At 29.3% G+C, this 17,994-nt stretch overlaps 1 protein-coding gene across 1 annotated transcript in view; it reads right to left on the bottom strand.

Annotated features, from left to right (window-relative positions):
* Positions 1 to 16,970, bottom strand: part of LOC123298038 (zwei Ig domain protein zig-8-like) — a 498,844-nt gene extending 481,874 nt beyond the window's left edge. Inside the window, exon 1 of the mRNA XM_044879909.1 lies at positions 16,816 to 16,970. Coding sequence (XP_044735844.1) covers positions 16,816 to 16,927 — 112 coding nt within the window. The 5' untranslated portion in view covers positions 16,928 to 16,970. The remainder of the gene's footprint in view (positions 1 to 16,815) is intronic.
* Between the last annotated feature and the right edge of the window lie 1,024 nt (positions 16,971 to 17,994).

Raw genomic sequence — 17,994 nt, 5'->3', positions numbered from 1 at the left:
ACACTATGAGAAATTGTGTAGTCAAAAATCAATTTTTTCTCGTTATGTCTGTCTATAAGCCAAGCGCCTCGATAGGGGATTGTATCAACTCATGATGACGTTGAGACGGAACTTGCAACGTGCGCAGTCATCACTTAAAGTGAGTTAGGTATATCTAGACAGATAATGTACGGAAAAAATGATCTTGATTACATGGATTTTTCGCCTGTGTTATAGCCTGTGATATTTTGGATTGGTTTCATTCTGGGGTAAGTCTACTTATAACTAGGTTGATATGGTTAGTTCAAATGGACCTTCAGAAATATTTATGCATAAAGGTTATTGTAAATTAAGCAATTTTTATTTATTCCTTTTCTTTTTAAAATAATTGAATTTTTTTCCAGAGTTATTTATGCTTTTTCATCTCCGACATTCTCATTTGTTTAATTCTGTGTTTGTGACTTGTAAAATTCATATCCTATCCTAGAATTATCTTTTTTTATCATATCCTATCCTAGAACTTTCTTTAATTGTTTATGCATAAATATTATTGCAAATTAAGCAATTTTTAACTTTTATGCCCAGAGATATTTTTGGTTTTTTTCAATTTATTTTACTCTAAATATCAGTTCATTAATTTAAATTTGTAAAATCGGTCTGCCCTATATCCTGAGAAGCGACGTTGACTAACTAAGGTTAGTATGATGTTTCTCAGGAAAAACTCGTTCGATTTGTTGCATGTGTTATAACACTATGAGAAATTGTGTAGTCAAAAATCAATTTTTTCTCGTTATGTCTGTCTATAAGCCAAGCGCCTCGATAGGGGATTGTATCAACTCATGATGACGTTGAGACGGAACTTGCAACGTGCGCAGTCATCACTTAAAGTGAGTTAGGTATATCTAGACAGATAATGTACGGAAAAAATGATCTTGATTACATGTATTTTTCGCCTGTGTTATAGCCTGTGATATTTTGGATTGGTTTCATTCTGGGGTAAGTCTACTTATAACTAGGTTGATATGGTTAGTTCAAATGGACCTTCAGAAATATTTATGCATAAAGGTTATTGTAAATTAAGCAATTTTTATTTATTCCTTTTCTTTTTAAAATAATTGAATTTTTTTCCAGAGTTATTTATGCTTTTTCATCTCCGACATTCTCATTTGTTTAATTCTGTGTTTGTGACTTGTAAAATTCATATCCTATCCTAGAATTATCTTTTTTTATCATATCCTATCCTAGAACTTTCTTTAATTGTTTATGCATAAATATTATTGCAAATTAAGCAATTTTTAACTTTTATGCCCAGAGATATTTTTGGTTTTTTTCAATTTATTTTACTCTAAATATCAGTTCATTAATTTAAATTTGTAAAATCGGTCTGCCCTATATCCTGAGAAGCGACGTTGACTAACTAAGGTTAGTATGATGTTTCTCAGGAAAAACTCGTTCGATTTGTTGCATGTGTTATAACACTATGAGAAATTGTGTAGTCAAAAATCAATTTTTTCTCGTTATGTCTGTCTATAAGCCAAGCGCCTCGATAGGGGATTGTATCAACTCATGATGACGTTGAGACGGAACTTGCAACGTGCGCAGTCATCACTTAAAGTGAGTTAGGTATATCTAGACAGATAATGTACGGAAAAAATGATCTTGATTACATGTATTTTTCGCCTATGTTATAGCCTGTGATATTTTGGATTGGTTTCATTCTGGGGTAAGTCTACTTATAACTGGGTTGAAAAATTGCCTAATTTTTCTTTTTAAATTTTTTTTATTTTCTTTTTTAAATATATTATTTTAAATTTGTAAATTCGGTCTGCCCTAAATTCTGAGAAGCGACGTTGACTAACTAAGGTTAGTATGATGTTTCTCAGGAAAAACTCGTTCGATTTGTTGCATGTGTTATAACACTATGAGAAATTGTGTAGTCAAAAATCAATTTTTTCTCGTTATGTCTGTCTGAAGCTAAGCGCCTCGATAGGGGATTGTATCAACTCATGATGACGTTGAGACGGAACTTGCAACGTGCGCAGTCATCACTTAAAGTGAGTTAGGTATATCTAGACAGATAATGTACGGAAAAAATGATCTTGATTACATGGATTTTTCGCCTGTGTTATAGCCTGTGATATTTTGGATTGGTTTCATTCTGGGGTAAGTCTACTTATAACTAGGTTGATATGGTTAGTTCAAATGGACCTTCAGAAATATTTATGCATAAAGGTTATTGTAAATTAAGCAATTTTTATTTATTCCTTTTCTTTTTAAAATAATTGAATTTTTTTCCAGGGATATTTATGTTTTTTTTATCTCTTTCTTATATTTTAGGAATACCTGTCCTGTAATTATATTAAGTGATGTCAAATTTAGGCTGATAGTATTTGGGGATTGTGAATTTTTTTTTTTTAGGAATTGCGATAATGTTATCCAATTTGTCATGTTCCGGTCACGACAAATTGGATGATTATTTATCTTTCTCTTCTGTTTAAATGTAACCGGATGCACTTAAATAGAAGGAAAAGATCGTGGATTAGGCCTATAGGGGATACCACGTAAAAAAAAACGCGCTGATGTATCCTACCTCAATGGTAGTGTGGAAACGGATACAAATTTCTTTTATAATGATTTTCTTTTACAGTGAGAATTTCGGGTTACAAATGACAATCTTGGCTAAAAATGCAACGATCTGCCAAAATTTCAAGTATATCCATCGAATATAAATAATATCAACAAACATTTAAACAAACAACAGACTTAACAGCACACGTGAGTATTTGTTTTATGTTTCTTGTAAATAAGTCATCCAAAACAACATTTATCCAACTCAACAAGATTCAATGGTTTTCGTGATTCAATATTTTGTTTCATATAAATTATATTTGAAGGTATCATAAAGTTTCAATGCCGGAAAATATAAAATTTGTGCTTTTTATTTCTTTATAAATTAATAATTTATTAATTGATCACTAGAAAATAAAATATTGGATTAGGATATCGATTCTAAGTGCTGTTAAATTAGTTGCAAATATTATTTTATTATTTTAACATTTGGACAACTTTTGCTTAAGCATTTTTCTGTATCTTTCGTTTTTTTTTCTTTCGATTTAATGCAACAATGATATATTTTTCGTATTTCGTCGTATTTCCTCCGAAATCTTACAATTTTCGAAAGAATATTTTCAACCAATTTCCTAATTTAATGTGTTATGCTATCTCTTACATTTTAGGATTAAAATTGATTAATAAAGCAACCCCAAAAACTAGATTCAATCTGAACGAACTATTTTAGCCATAATAGATTAAAATGTTCTACCCTGTATATCCAGAATTCATGTTCCCAGAACATTTTTCCCAACTAGATTAATCAGTCCCTATATGCGTAAAATAGTATAAAATGCGAAATTAAAAACCTTATTTGTATCTTCGATTGTCAAGAAAGAAACAAGCTTTAAACTTTTTATTATTTTTTTATTTAAAATTTGCACTGAATTCTTAAGATCGTGTTAAATCGATCTTTACCGATGTCATTCACAGGTAATTACAGTAAAATTGCGTTATAAAATACTTGATATTAAATAAAATGACTTGCAGAGTTGCAGTACATGTAATAAATTAAGGGCATTATTTAATACTTGAAACAAAATATGTAATTATGAATATCATGAATTTATAAATAGGAGCCGAGTCGAGCTGAGCCGGCATCAACACAGTAGGTCTTAACAAAATTATTTACTTTCACTCATAGCACGTCGATCGACCACCGTTGGCATTGTGCATGACTGTTCTACGGGGCAGAGGCATACTGGCGGTGTAATACGTATTGTTTTCAACAGTTAAACAATTTTTTAATTTTATTACAAGATAATTACTTTAATCTGATTACTAGACTCTTTTTTTTTATTTGTTTTCTTTCAAATTCAGTTTCTTTGTCGATATGTCCTAGATATCTTTCTTATTTATTCCAAATATTTTGATACTTTGATTTTTATCTTAATTAAATTTTTCTTGTGTAATTCAATGGCACGCCTCACATGGTTCAAGTATCTTACAAAAGTGATTCAAGACTCAAACAGACTTAATACTCTTTCTATTTTTTATCAGGGTAAGCTTTCATTTGGGAAAGTGGGATCTTAGATTAAAGCAATTCTGGATAAAATGTAAACGCAATTAGCAACTGTCTATGCATGGTATTTCAAGAATTAACTCAGTCAATTGTTTGTTTTCACTTGTTTTCATTAAGGTAGTAAGATCGCCAAGGCAAGTTTAGACTTGTGGTTGAAATTATTTGTATCTTATTTTCAATTTTGATGATGAATTTTCTTATAACTGCATGAATGTAGACAAAAAATAAGAAAACAATTTTTCGATATCTGCATTGATTTTCGAAATATAAAAAGGTAAATAATTAAACAAAATTTTCAATTTTCGATATTTTGAAAATTGCTTCAGATATCAAAAAATGCTATTCTTACTTTTCGTCTTATATTGTTAATTTTTAATATAATTCACCATCAAATTAAAAACTACCGTGCTCATTCATCCATAATTAGTCGGGTACCACGAGTTTTTTTGTTTTGGTTTTCAATAATTTATTATTTTTAATTTCCATCGACTAGTTTTAGAGAAATCTATAAAAACATATCATCCAAATGATCGTTTTCCTATAAGACCAATGTTAAATATGCCTAATTTTGAAGTCATTTATTTATTTAAATAATCAGATAACTTCTCCTTAAATTTTCAAAATTGATTTAGACTTAGTCCAACTTCATATAAAATAAAAATCAAGCCTTTTAAGCAAAATTGCCCTACTGCCTTAAATGAATGTAATCATTCTAATAAATTCATTAGTAAATAATGCTTAAGTTTAATACAATCAAGAAAGCGTGTAATTCTTTTTTAGACGTGCAACACTTGAATTAATAATTAAATATAATATTTAAAAGTGGTGTTTCTGATACAGTAGATCTGAAAATATACAAGAAAAGTCACGTACAAAATTCATCGTCCTGCAGATTGCTACTACGCAAAGAGAAGAAATTTTATACTTGACGTGATAAGGTCCTAATTGGGCAGACATCAAACAATGCTTATAAATTAAATATCCTGGTTTACCAAGGCTGACCCCAGCTTTAACCAAGTCTAATAAATTGGCCATAAGTTTACCAAATTTTGACCAGTACATAGCAAACCGGTGCATATAAAATTTTTCTCATGTCACATATCAAGTTTTTTCTTGAAGTTCTTCAAGATTTCTCCATAAGAAATGTATTAAAATACAATATTTAACATTTAAAAATGATTCAAAGACCACGGTGACCCTCCTAAAAAATTTTAAATGTAAATATAAGCATAAGAATAAATAGCGTAAACTGAAACATACCAATCTTTGGTTAAGCATAATAATACTACAATTTTCCGTAAAATGACAGCTTGTATTAAAAATGCGAGAAAACGATGATATATTTTAATATCACTTTCACCAACGTTTAAAGAATTTAAGAAAGAGACGATAAATTTGACCATAAACTTTCCTACGTCCCGACTAATATTTTAACAAGCGTTAAAAATATATATATATTTTGTTGATCGAATGTGAATAAGATTGCATATATCTAAGAGTTTAGATACCTACTAATGTTTTCTACTTACAACTAAACAAAAATTCAAATGAATTACTCGTATCTTAACGAAGAACGTTTTAAAATTTGCAATATAAATGCAACATGAATAGATTGAAAACAAGAAAATGTAATAACAACATATATGATATTCTCTCCTATTTGATTCTTACATAATGAAAGTAGGTCAACAATTCAAAAACGTACAGAAAAGAGCAAGATACAAAAAAGAAAAACTAGCATGTATTGGATCACATCTTTTTATGTTTCTATTTATTCTTGTTGCTGTTTTGTATCCGTTGTATTTGTGACGTCTGTTGGTTGGTTAGTTTCTACACAAAAGAACAACAAAAAGTGGATCAAATTTTAGACAAAAAAAAACGGTATCTTAATTGGATGTAAAATATAAATTTTCTAAATCATTTATTCGACCATGGCTTGATTTATTTCTGGGTTTGTCAAAATATTCAATTTTGGTTGCTTTTTTATTTTTTCGACTAAAATATTAAGCTAACTGCTTCGAATTTTACTAGAGGTATACATTTCTGAATTAAAAAAATACCTTAAAGAATTAGGTAAACTGTTTTTATTTAAAGTAGTAACATCAAAACGCAGACTTAAGCATATATAAACCCACCAAATTTTAGTGATAAAGAATACATTAAAGTACAATTTTTGCCTTAAACAAAGAATCGGAAGATACTGATACCGAAATTATCAATAAAGGAGTTTTTTGGGGCTCTTCTTGTAAAAAGTTATTTTTCTAAAACTACAGACCTAGATATCTCGAAATTTAATGTAACTATTAAAAATTTTACTTCCAGTTTTCGATTAATTTCTGGAACTTTTATCATAATACAAACAAAAATTGTAATCTCAAATATTCAAAACACTTAGATTCTTTTTGGAGAAACGCCTAAATTCAACAAGTGAAATTTACAATTTAATATATTATTTATTTAAAGAGCCCCTGACAAATGTGATTTTTTTCCATTTAGGCGCAACGGTACCTCAGATAGACACAAAGACACGCAGACACACAGACAGGAAGACAACAGACAACACAAACACACACACCTATAGCAGTCAAACTAATAGAACCCTTTTTTAATCGGTCCTATTCTGTACTATGACGTGATAATTCTTATAAATAATTTAGTAATAATTATTTATTAGTTACTTATTTAATACGTTTCTATATTGCCTTAGTCTATTCGATATTCTTGAATACGATTTATTGCACGCCACTGTCTAAGCCTCACAAGAGCCTACCCTTGCATAGGTTCCTTGAATTTCTTGTATTGGTTAAACGTTGTTACTTGGGCTATGTTATACTTTGAGGCTACAATCATGAACAATACCTGCTTGATATTAAAGTGAGTTTGAGTTAATCAGTCACACAATATTTTTCTAACACTATAATATTTCTGCAGGTTAACTGATTCTGTATCTGTATGAGTCTCAACTCAATGATTTCGGTCGAATAAAATGCAAATTATTCATCAATAGCAACTTTCTTCAAGAAGAATATCATGTTGTTTTCCGAATGTCATCATTTTCTATGATAATTTTATATGTTTTAATTATTTGTGCTAATAAAACTCTATTACGTATTCAAACTGTTTTTGTCATTATTATTTTTTTATTTCTTAGAAAAAGACATAAAATTATTTCAATTTTAATTATTGTTAATCAATTTTTTTATTTCTTAGAAGAAGACATAAAATCATTTCAATTTTAATTATTTTTAATCATTTATCTATTTAGATAAAACTCATTATAATCTGATAAGTCGTACAGGCAAATGATATTACGTAACCTAATCACTTTCAGAATTATATTGTCAAAAATCGGGATTTAAAAATATTTAAATCGTTATACATTTCAAAAAAAAAAAAAAAGAAAAAAAAACATAAATGTAAATGTAAATTGCCGACCTAAGCTAACTAATATTGAAGAAATTCCAAGAACAAACAATTTGCTGAAACTCGTCAAAATTATTCACTAGGTAGGTATAAGTAGTACCTGTAGGTACAAATAGTTCAGTTGTCCATTAAAATCCAAGCCCGCAATTTATAAATAATACTAGCTTGATACCCACCCGCTTCACTGGGCTTAAAAGCAACAACCACCGGTTTATAGCTTCCAGCTCTCTTGATATCACTTATCCCCATTCCATAACAAGGAAGGGAGGAAGGAATTGTTTCATACAGCTCAAAAATATGCACAGTTTTCAATTTTTTTAAATGTGAAATAGTCATAATTCATTAAGTATCAGAAAAAATAGCCATGAATTCATTTAAATTCAAATATCATTTAAAATTTTTACAGAAATCTGTAATTTATGGTTCAAAATGATGATCAGAGATGGAGCAGTAAATGTCAGATTAAATTATTTTTTTTTTAAATATATCTTTATAAATTACAGCTCATGTGTTATTCTGATGTATTTGCTATATTGTTCAACACTTGCAGTCAGCTAATATTTTGAAATGATACATTGATATCTGAAAATTTATCTCAATCCAACGACCTACCCCCTCAATAAACTCCTTTTTTTCACTGTTCTCAAGATGAAAATCACATGTTTAAAATGTTTTTATTGGTTTGCATTGCCATCAGGGCTTTTTTAAGCTGCATATAAGTGTTCAACAAAATATTAAACGAAATAATTGGTTGTAGGATATTAAAAATATTAAACCATTTGGGATTTTGGGATCACATGGAAATACAAAGTTTTCCATAAATAAGCGTAAAAACAAAACTTCGTTGGCAGTCATATGAAAACAAAATTATAATAGGTTAGGTTAGGTTAGGTTAGGTTATATTGGCTGTCCACGAAGGATACACTTAGGCTATAGAGCCCATTATGATACCTTATATGTGTTTTACCACCTTTTCCGCTGATAATTTCATTTATCAGCTCCTCAATTTCAGAGGCTGGGTGCATCTTCTTCATGCATATACCATGCACTACACCAGCTCACCACAACTACTAATTAAATTAATTTTGTTGCGACGGCGGGAATCGAACCCGCTACCCTAAGCATACCGCGGTCGGAATTGGTTACGCCTTAACCAACTGACCTAATAGGGCGACAAAATTATAATAATTTAGAACCAAAAAAATTTCTTGGACTACGCTTAATAATTTAAAGTTTCTGATTTTTGGGTCACTTGTAGATTATACGCAACTGGTATTTTTATATGTTTTTTCTACAATTTTTTATTTTAAACTTTTGATATAGTTATTACTTTTGATATAGTTATTCTAAACGATACTTCGTTTAAATAGTTCAAGTATCTACTTTTATCGATCTCGTTATTTTGTCGACCAAAATGATTTTTCATTTTTTTATTATTATATTATATTCTTATTTGAGTGCCGGGCTGAATCTTCTGTAAAAATACAATTTTGGAAACAACCGTTCAAATTTTCACCTGTTTCGATATAATGGTCAAATAATACACCTTGCTGAAGAGCATTGTAACTATTGTAGCTATTTTGCATACCATTGAACAGTTATTACACCACGAACATGAAATATACCAAGGTATACAAAATTTAGTCCCAAGTTTGTAACGCTTAAAAATATTGATACTATGCACAAAATTTGGGTATAAGTGTTCATAAAATCACCTTATTAGTCCATTGCCGGATGTCTGTCTGTCTGTCTGTCGTCTATCTGCCCGTCTGTCATCACGATTACTCAAAAAACTAAAAAGATATCAATTTTTATAGCGTGCTTAGGACGTAAAAAGTGAGGTCGAGTTCGTAAATGAGCAACATAGGTCAATTGAGTCTTGGGTCCGTAAGATCCATCTTGTAAACCGTTAGAGATAGAACAAAAGTATAAAAGTAAAAAATATTCCTTATAAGAAAATATTCAACTTTTGTCTGAAACACTTTTTATGTATAGTATGTATTATATGGGTATATCAGTTATATATGTGTGATATGTATGCATGTGTAATGTGACAGAGTAATTAACACTGTCTATACATGGTATTTCAACAATCAACTCAGTCAATTGTTTGTTTTTACTTGTTTTTTTATACTGTTTATTTTTTTTTATAAAAATATGTTTATGATTTTTAAATTATAATAATATTTCTATTTCTTTATAGCACTTCTACCAATATCGTAAGAGAATGAAAGAAAAAGCAAATTGTAAAATTGTTTGCATAGAAAAGACAACTTTCAAAATAACTGTCTGTATCCTAGAATTTGTTTCTTTACTTTACTAGTTTAATATTTATTATTTAAAAAATTTATGTATTAAGAAATAATTTTTGGAACGTTCTCAAAACAATTTCGTATAAAGTTTTTGTTCTTTTCGTAACGAAAATGATTTCAATTAACTATGATAAAATCTTGAAAGCTCAGAGAGCACAATGAAAACTTTATCCGTATTTCAATCAAATACACTACTGTTAAAAGTTCCTGATTCCGGCAACGTTGCTAATCAAATAGACGAATGGGTCAAATGTTACAAACAGATGATGTATGTGAAACAGTTTAATCGAGTATAACACATCATTTACGCTTAATAAAAGCGTCGATTAAAATCTACTATTATTAAATCATATTACTATTACTACCTCATGACCAAACAGAGTTTAAATATTACAAATAATTGTAATACATAGCTAAGATCCAATTCTAAGAAACATATAGTCATAACTTGTTTGTTAATTGTTTGTTAATTACATGCCAATTACTCGATTCATATTAAAAGCAAAGTCTGAATACAAACTTTTCTCAAATACAAATGAAAACAAACAATTGGCTGAGATATTTGTTGAAATACCATGTACACACAGTGTGCAATCGTTTGTTTTTTTACATCGTGTATGTCAAGAAAGTTTTTGTTCCCACTTTTAGATTTTAGCCACACATACAAACAGGTCACACACACACATAACTGATATTCTCATATAATACATACTATATGATTTCTTAAAGTAACAATACTAAATTAAACACCGATACTTAAATTTTGTTCGTAGCATTAATATTTTAAAGCGTTACAATCTTGGAACTAAACTTAGTATACCTTGATATATTTTATATATACATGGTATAAATGTATAGTAAACGTCAAATATTATAATCTACAATATAAAGTAAAATCTATAAAAGTTCTTATCTTATATACTCTTTCTTAAAAGTGGGAGAATCCTTATCACTTTAGTTGAATGATTCTTAAGATTTGGTATAATACAAACATATACAAAACACTCCTCATTTTATTATAAAAATATTTTTATGGAAAATCAATGTACTAGACGACTCACTGTAGAGGTAGCATCAAGTATAGTAAAAGTACAGTAAAATTAAATGGAAACTATTGTACCGAGAGTCCCTGACATTAAATGTACCATTATTTTCGAATGGAAACCTTTCAATATAGAATAATTTAATTTAGTTGAATACTCAATTTATTTTTGCATTAGAATGTTCGAATGAACTTATGGAATAAGTAGCGTAGACTTTATTTAAATTTCAGACAACTTTATAAGACAAAGTTGCAAAGGTCAAAACAAACTATCTTTACTCATACTATCTATACTCAAGGGACCTGTGTTCTATGAAAATTATGGGTTACGCATTTGGATGCGTAATTGAATCATTCATATCTGAAGATATGTGATTGGAACTTTACAATATACAATTTCAAAAACTTTGAGATTACTTGGGTGAAGTGCATAGACTTTAAGATTCAGAAAACTCCACAGGCAACCTGTGTTTTATGTAATTGAAGCTACACTGTGTAACGTTTAAACGACTTTGAGAATATTAACGTGTAAAATTTTCATCTGGGGTTTCTTGAAGCCTGAAATCCATACCATTTTCCCTAGTGTCTTGATCAAATTTTCGAGATATTTTTGACATTGATCGATCACTTTCATAAAAATTGTGTCGAATGAGTATAAGAACGTGTAAAAGTTTTTCTGCTTAAAAGTGAAGTTGATGTTTTTTCACCGAAATTATACTTTTTCGGATGAATGAAATGACTTAAAAAAAGTCCATTGCAAAATCATGTAACCAAAAAATAATAATCAAGGTCAAAGTTCGCGAATCGGTTTTTTCAAATATCTCTAAAAAAAATATTAAGCTTATGACAAATATTAAGTTTTAGTTATTATAAAATCTGTTCATGAGTTAATTTTACGTGTAGGGCAGTAATTTCGATAGAAGAGTACTTAAATAATCCAAATTTTTTAATAGGTGGTAAAGAAAATAGCGAGGGCGCTTTATGCAAGAATTTTCAACCCACAGAACGGCACTTAGACTATCAAATGCCCTGTATTTTAAGCTGATAGTGGAAAATTTGATCAAATTTCATGAAAGCCATGGGTTTACTTATTTTGATTGCTTATTTTACTGGTGTTTGTTGATTATCTTATACAAATTCCGTCGAATTCATTAAATTTTCATGCAAACAATGTGAGTATGAAGTATTTTATTTGTTTGTAATAATTCTCCCTCGTCAAAACTTTTTGAAAGTGCAATATGCATAATAAACAATGTGTTATAATTGAAAAAATACAGAGTGATTAACTAAAAATTTTCCTGCTTATTTAAAAGAAACTGAATTGAATTATCAAAACACAATAAAATACGAAAAATCTTACTTTCCGAGGGTGCCTTCCGGATCAAACCAGGATCAAATTCATGTTTTTAAATGGAACGTCCTTCTTTTTGTAGCCGATTATGGTTCTTTGTCGCAAAACAGCTACTTTTTCTTGAACATTTTTATTTACTTTACTTCATTTATTTTCAGGTTAAAATGTTTAACTAACAATTTCTCAAAATAAAAATTTTTTGCAGATTCTTATTTTCTACCGAAAAAAAAAATTTTTTTTGGTAATAAATTCTTTCTTCCAATTCCAACTTTCATCCAATTTGAAAGGAATATTATTTTTACGCAGCCAGGGCAAACTTTCAAAAATAAAAAATCACAGATAACGACTATTGTAGGGTTGCTACCCGTTTTCGGGAAAATAAACACTCCATCACAATAAGCTATAGTTACCTGAGAGACTAGAAAAGCGGAGATACAGGCAGTGCTGGATTTACACTAGGGGCAGTCGGGGCTAGTGCCCAGGGCGGCAAATTTTCTAGGGCGGCAAAATTTTGAAAGTGAGAAAACATTTTCTATACAATATATAATTAACTAATTCTTTTAAATAAAGATTTTATCTTTCAAGAAATATAATTTATGCATTATGTATCAAATTAAAATTTTGTATATTATAATATATTAAATTTAAGTGAAAACTATTAAAATAAAATTAATTTATTTCAATAAAGGTTTGAACAAATAAAATTTGATACTTTTTTTTTCTGAAATTGATAAATTAATATAGTTTTTTTTTGAAGAATTAAAAAAATTTTTTTTCTCATGTTTATTGAGAACTCTAGACATAAAGCTGAAGATTTGCTAGTTGCTGTATTATCTGTTCTTCAGTTTTTTTATCTTGATCTCTCAGATTGTCGAAGTCAGTCATATGATAACGCGAATAATGTATCAGGGATTTATTCGGGCTTACAGGCAAGAATTCATGAAATTATATCTTGCAGAACATGCTTCTTGTGCTGCTCATTCTATGAATTTAGTTGGAGTTGAATGCGCCCCAGTTGCAGTAGAATGCGCCCCAGAAGCTGCGTCATTCTTTCATACAGTACAAACTTTATACAAAGTTTTTACTGCATCGACGCATCGCTGGGAAGTCTTACTTTAAAACTATTTAAAAAAATTTCAGTCATAGGGCGGCATTTTCTTCAGTGCCCCAGGGCGGCAGAAATTTAAATCCGGCCCTGGATACAGGTGAAAAGATAATGACCATAATTATTTGCAAACTTTCAGTTCATTAATATAATTTATTGAAAAAAATTGCATTTCACAGTCTCAAAAAATTTACTATGCATAATGATTGATTTCGTAACTTTCTTTGTACTGCACTCAGTACACAAAAAATCACTGGATTGAAGAACGATATCAATAATTCAAGAAAAAAAGTATGAAACTACTTAAAAGTTAAAGTAAAGAAGATTCAAGTAAATGTTTTCTTGAATCAAATAAATGTTTACTGATTATCATGTAAAGAACATATTTACTTGCAACTAGTAGATACTTTTTTGGGGTAAAAAAAACTAACAAAGCTGTTTTTCACTCGTTTTACTGCAGGTACAGTAAACATTACTTCATTTTGATTTTTGAGACGTAATATTTTTGGCAATTGCTATGCCTCTAAATACAAAAATATTTATTTAGTTTTTTTCTTAAGTGGAACAGTGGTGTTTTAACGACATTATTTTTCATTATAAAAAATATTTTTCCATTTGTAGTGCAAATGAAAAATGCAGAAATATACTGCATAACATGTTGTTTCCGGACTGACAATTTAGAAAAATTAACAATTTGAAAGTTTTAATTCTCAAATTATTTTGCACACACAACTACTCACACAGATTCATACAAATATATGTACAATACATTGCAATTTCAAGAGAAACCACAAAACCCTGAGCTCCAATAAAGAACACATCAATTTTGTTCATTGTGAGCAATATCTTTATACTAGATATGTCACACTACTACTAGTGCTGTCTGCGTCGCAATAAACTACTGGATAAACGTTTCAGTATTCTTGAAATAAAACCAAAAGAGTAAATGGGTAGTTCTATAAACTAAGGAATTTTGGGCGGCTCAGCTAAAGTATCATGAAAAGTGTATTGCAAATTATAAAACCAATTATCTGGTGTCATTTTCAACTATTTCTAGCTGGTTCTAAAAATAATGATCCATGAATTGGATCCAAATCAATTTGCGGTATGCACAATATTATATAAACAGTGAATATGTATATGCATATATATACAGGCTGTCCGTCCATATGTATATGCAGGGTGTGAGTGAATTGACAAACATAGCTTAAGAGAGTATTTCTTCCTTCAGTTTATTCGGGATTATTCGATCAGGAAACCATTGCATATATTTTCACAATGACAAAAGTACATTTCAATGTGAAAAGAGAAATACATACTAGATTAATTTACTATCCTCTTCTTGACTTTTATATCTTTGGGGACATAATAGTACACATAGCTCCTTAATTATTGGGTTTTGGGCACAAGTATACAAGGCTTTTTTGACTTAAAAGAATATCTCTTAAGCTATGCCCCTCAAGTCACGGGACTAAACATCCAATTTCTCCCAAGTAAAAAAACCTGAACAAATTGTCATATCTTGTATAAATGTCTTAAACCATATCATCAGAACTCAGGTCTAGGTGAAAATTTAAGAAAACAAGCCCCCTTAGATAGAAGAATTATGAGATTTTCTAACAGCTCAGTCACCTCTGTTACTTCTTGAATTTTACAATGAAAAATAGTACAACCAAGCTATTGGGTACTAAAAAAAGTGGTTTAAATCCACTTTAGTGAAAAGTGTTATATGTCAACGCATATATTTACACAGAACTTTAGTATGAAATGTATAATTTTTTTTGAAACATCCCCCTGTAATTCACTTTTGAGTCGGTTCCAACCATACTGATTCATTTTTCAAATGGTTTTAGTGCATTCACCGACTTATATATGTATAAGATATCGTACTTTTTACAAAAAATACTTACATATTCAAAAAATAATAATTCATTTGGAGTTACATCATGGGAGCGTATATTATTTAAAAATACTATTTTTTAGTAGCATTTCTGTTTTAAAATCAGTTTCAGCTTTTTGTTAAAAAGTTTTGTCAAATAATTATTCATTCCAACCATTTAGATATCATGAATATATACGTGTAGAAGACATACGAGTAGAGAATTCCAATATCTATCTGCATATCCGTCGGCCATTCTATCATATGAACATTTCAATTTGTCAATTTTCCTATAACTATTTTAAAAATATTTCGTCAATAGCATTGTAAACTATGTTAGTTTTTGAACTTTTAAAATTTTTAAATATTTCACATTTTTAGTATTTCTATTCTCAAACAAAGAATAAAATATGTAGTTCTTGTTATCTATATACAGGGATGGTAAAAAATTCGAACACCCATAAATTACCTCCAAACGATTCAAGATGAAGGGCTAAAATTTAAAGTGAGTACAAAGAAATCCCCAGTATAGATCGTTCCACGACAATACCGCTCACAAAACCCCCTCTTGGGAAGAGAGCTAGTTTGAAAGACAACACAAGGGATTTAAAAAAAAATCGAATGTCACTTTATGCGCAAAGAAATATTAACTACACTTTTAATTCAAAATGACTTTGCCATTGCCTCAGCTACGCACTAGAATAGGATTTGCTTGTAATAAAAAGGTGGGAATCAAGAATTTAGAAATTTTAATAAGTGGCATGAAGATCTAAGTTTATGGAATCCGCAGGTACACCATCCTGCACGAGCCACAATCTTAGACCGTGTTAATGTTGAAAATTTTGTGTTTTTTTTATTGATGCATTTACTATTGCGATATATTTATACGCTACTGTGTATACGGTAAGAAATTTTTTGTGGATATCACTACGTCAGTATCGGTGTGATTTCCATACTGTGTACTGTATTGAGGGAATAGTAACATTAGCAACACTTATCGTGGACGAATCAATGCAGAATGGGCGCCAGGCCCTTACTGTCGATACCCACAATACTTCTGGTGAATAGCCCTATTCAATACTGATATATTACTTATGCTAACAAAGAGACTGTAGTATCTGACTCTATACCATACGAACATTGTAGTAAACGCCTTGCACTTTTTATCGTGTTCTTGAGGGCAAGTCTCTTTGAACATTATATGGTCTCCTAATAAGGCTTTTTTTTACAAGTGCGTGTCATTTTTTAGCCCTTTCGACAGTTGAAATCTTTCTATGTCCTTTTTTTATATATTGCGTGGTCAAAAATGTTGTTTCTTTCCATTTACACGGAGCCAGCGTTAAGAAAAAACATGAAAATCATCGTAAATTCAAAAATTACACGCAAAAATGCAGTCACGGTTAAAAATTTAAGTGTCTCAATTTATTAACTTGTTTGTATAAATCCTCCAAAAGAAAAATTAACAGAATCATAGAATTTTCACTTCACTATTAGCTCACGGTCAATTTGATAAACGTACAAAATATTCAAGTATCCAGAATGCAACAAAATATATTTAAACATTTAAAAGAAAGGCAAACTATAAGGCTTACCTGTTAGAATATTAGCAAATAAAATTAGCCAGAAAAATCCGACAACCATTTTGTTTGATAACAGCGGTGTTAATGAAGAGGAATATTTTCTACAGTAATACGGTGTATTCATTTTGATCAATCGGATATTATAAGCTTCACATAGAGTTTTTATATATATAAGTGATTATATCATTAACTAACTAATTATATATAAATTATTATTGCACACAAGCACATTTACATAATCACTTCTCACTTTATTTTTTAACCAAACAATTTGAAAAACCAAAAACTCAATTGGCGCGCTTTTACAGCCAAAAAAGATAATAATTTTTTAAAATACAATTATATTGAAATATATATTATTATTATTCACAACATTTATTATTATTATTCTAGGTGTATATATTTATTATACTTAAAACACTTTAAGTACCCCTTTTAATTTTACAAACTGCTTTTCTTGTCACTTATTCGCATTTTGGCGGTGGAAGCATGTATATATGTGTGTGTGTATGTGTTAAATTCATGTAAATTAACAAATTATTTTAATACTTTGAAATGTAATTCAAATTTATAGATACTAACATATACATATATATTATATGCTAAGAACAGATTTCCATATATAATTGAAATATAATCCCCTTTAAAACTACGTTAATTAGTAATATAATTTATATATATTATATATGTATATATATATTAAGAAAACTACAAATATATTATATTAAAACTGTGTATTATATATTTATATTATATAGTCTATTATATTATTATTATTATATTTCAATCATTTAAGTTTTATATCCATAAAGACACATCTTTTGATGTTTTTTTCTTTTCAAAGAATTTTAATTCACTTATTGAAATCTTTTACAAAAAAACAACATATTTCACACTAAAGGCTATTTTTTGTTAAATACGCGCGAATTAAAAATATGATTATTTTGATTAGCAAGCCGATTTGTATAGGTTAAGATATTTGAGGGTATATATGATGTATATATACAAGGGAGACCACAATATAATATAATAAGGTGTACGCCAAATTTTCTTGAAAATGTGTATGACGTTAACGTATTATATATATTTTAATATTATCCGTACGACGTCAAACTCGACACTAAACATGGTGCACCGACAAGGAGTGTGGTGGCGGACGTATTTTCTCGTATATACGAGTGCGCAATGAAA

The sequence above is a fragment of the Chrysoperla carnea genome, chromosome 4 (genome assembly GCF_905475395.1).
Source record: "Chrysoperla carnea chromosome 4, inChrCarn1.1, whole genome shotgun sequence".
NCBI lineage: Eukaryota > Metazoa > Arthropoda > Insecta > Neuroptera > Chrysopidae > Chrysoperla > Chrysoperla carnea.
Note: the sequence above shows the minus strand (reverse complement) of the source record. Positions and strands in the feature narration are given on the sequence as shown.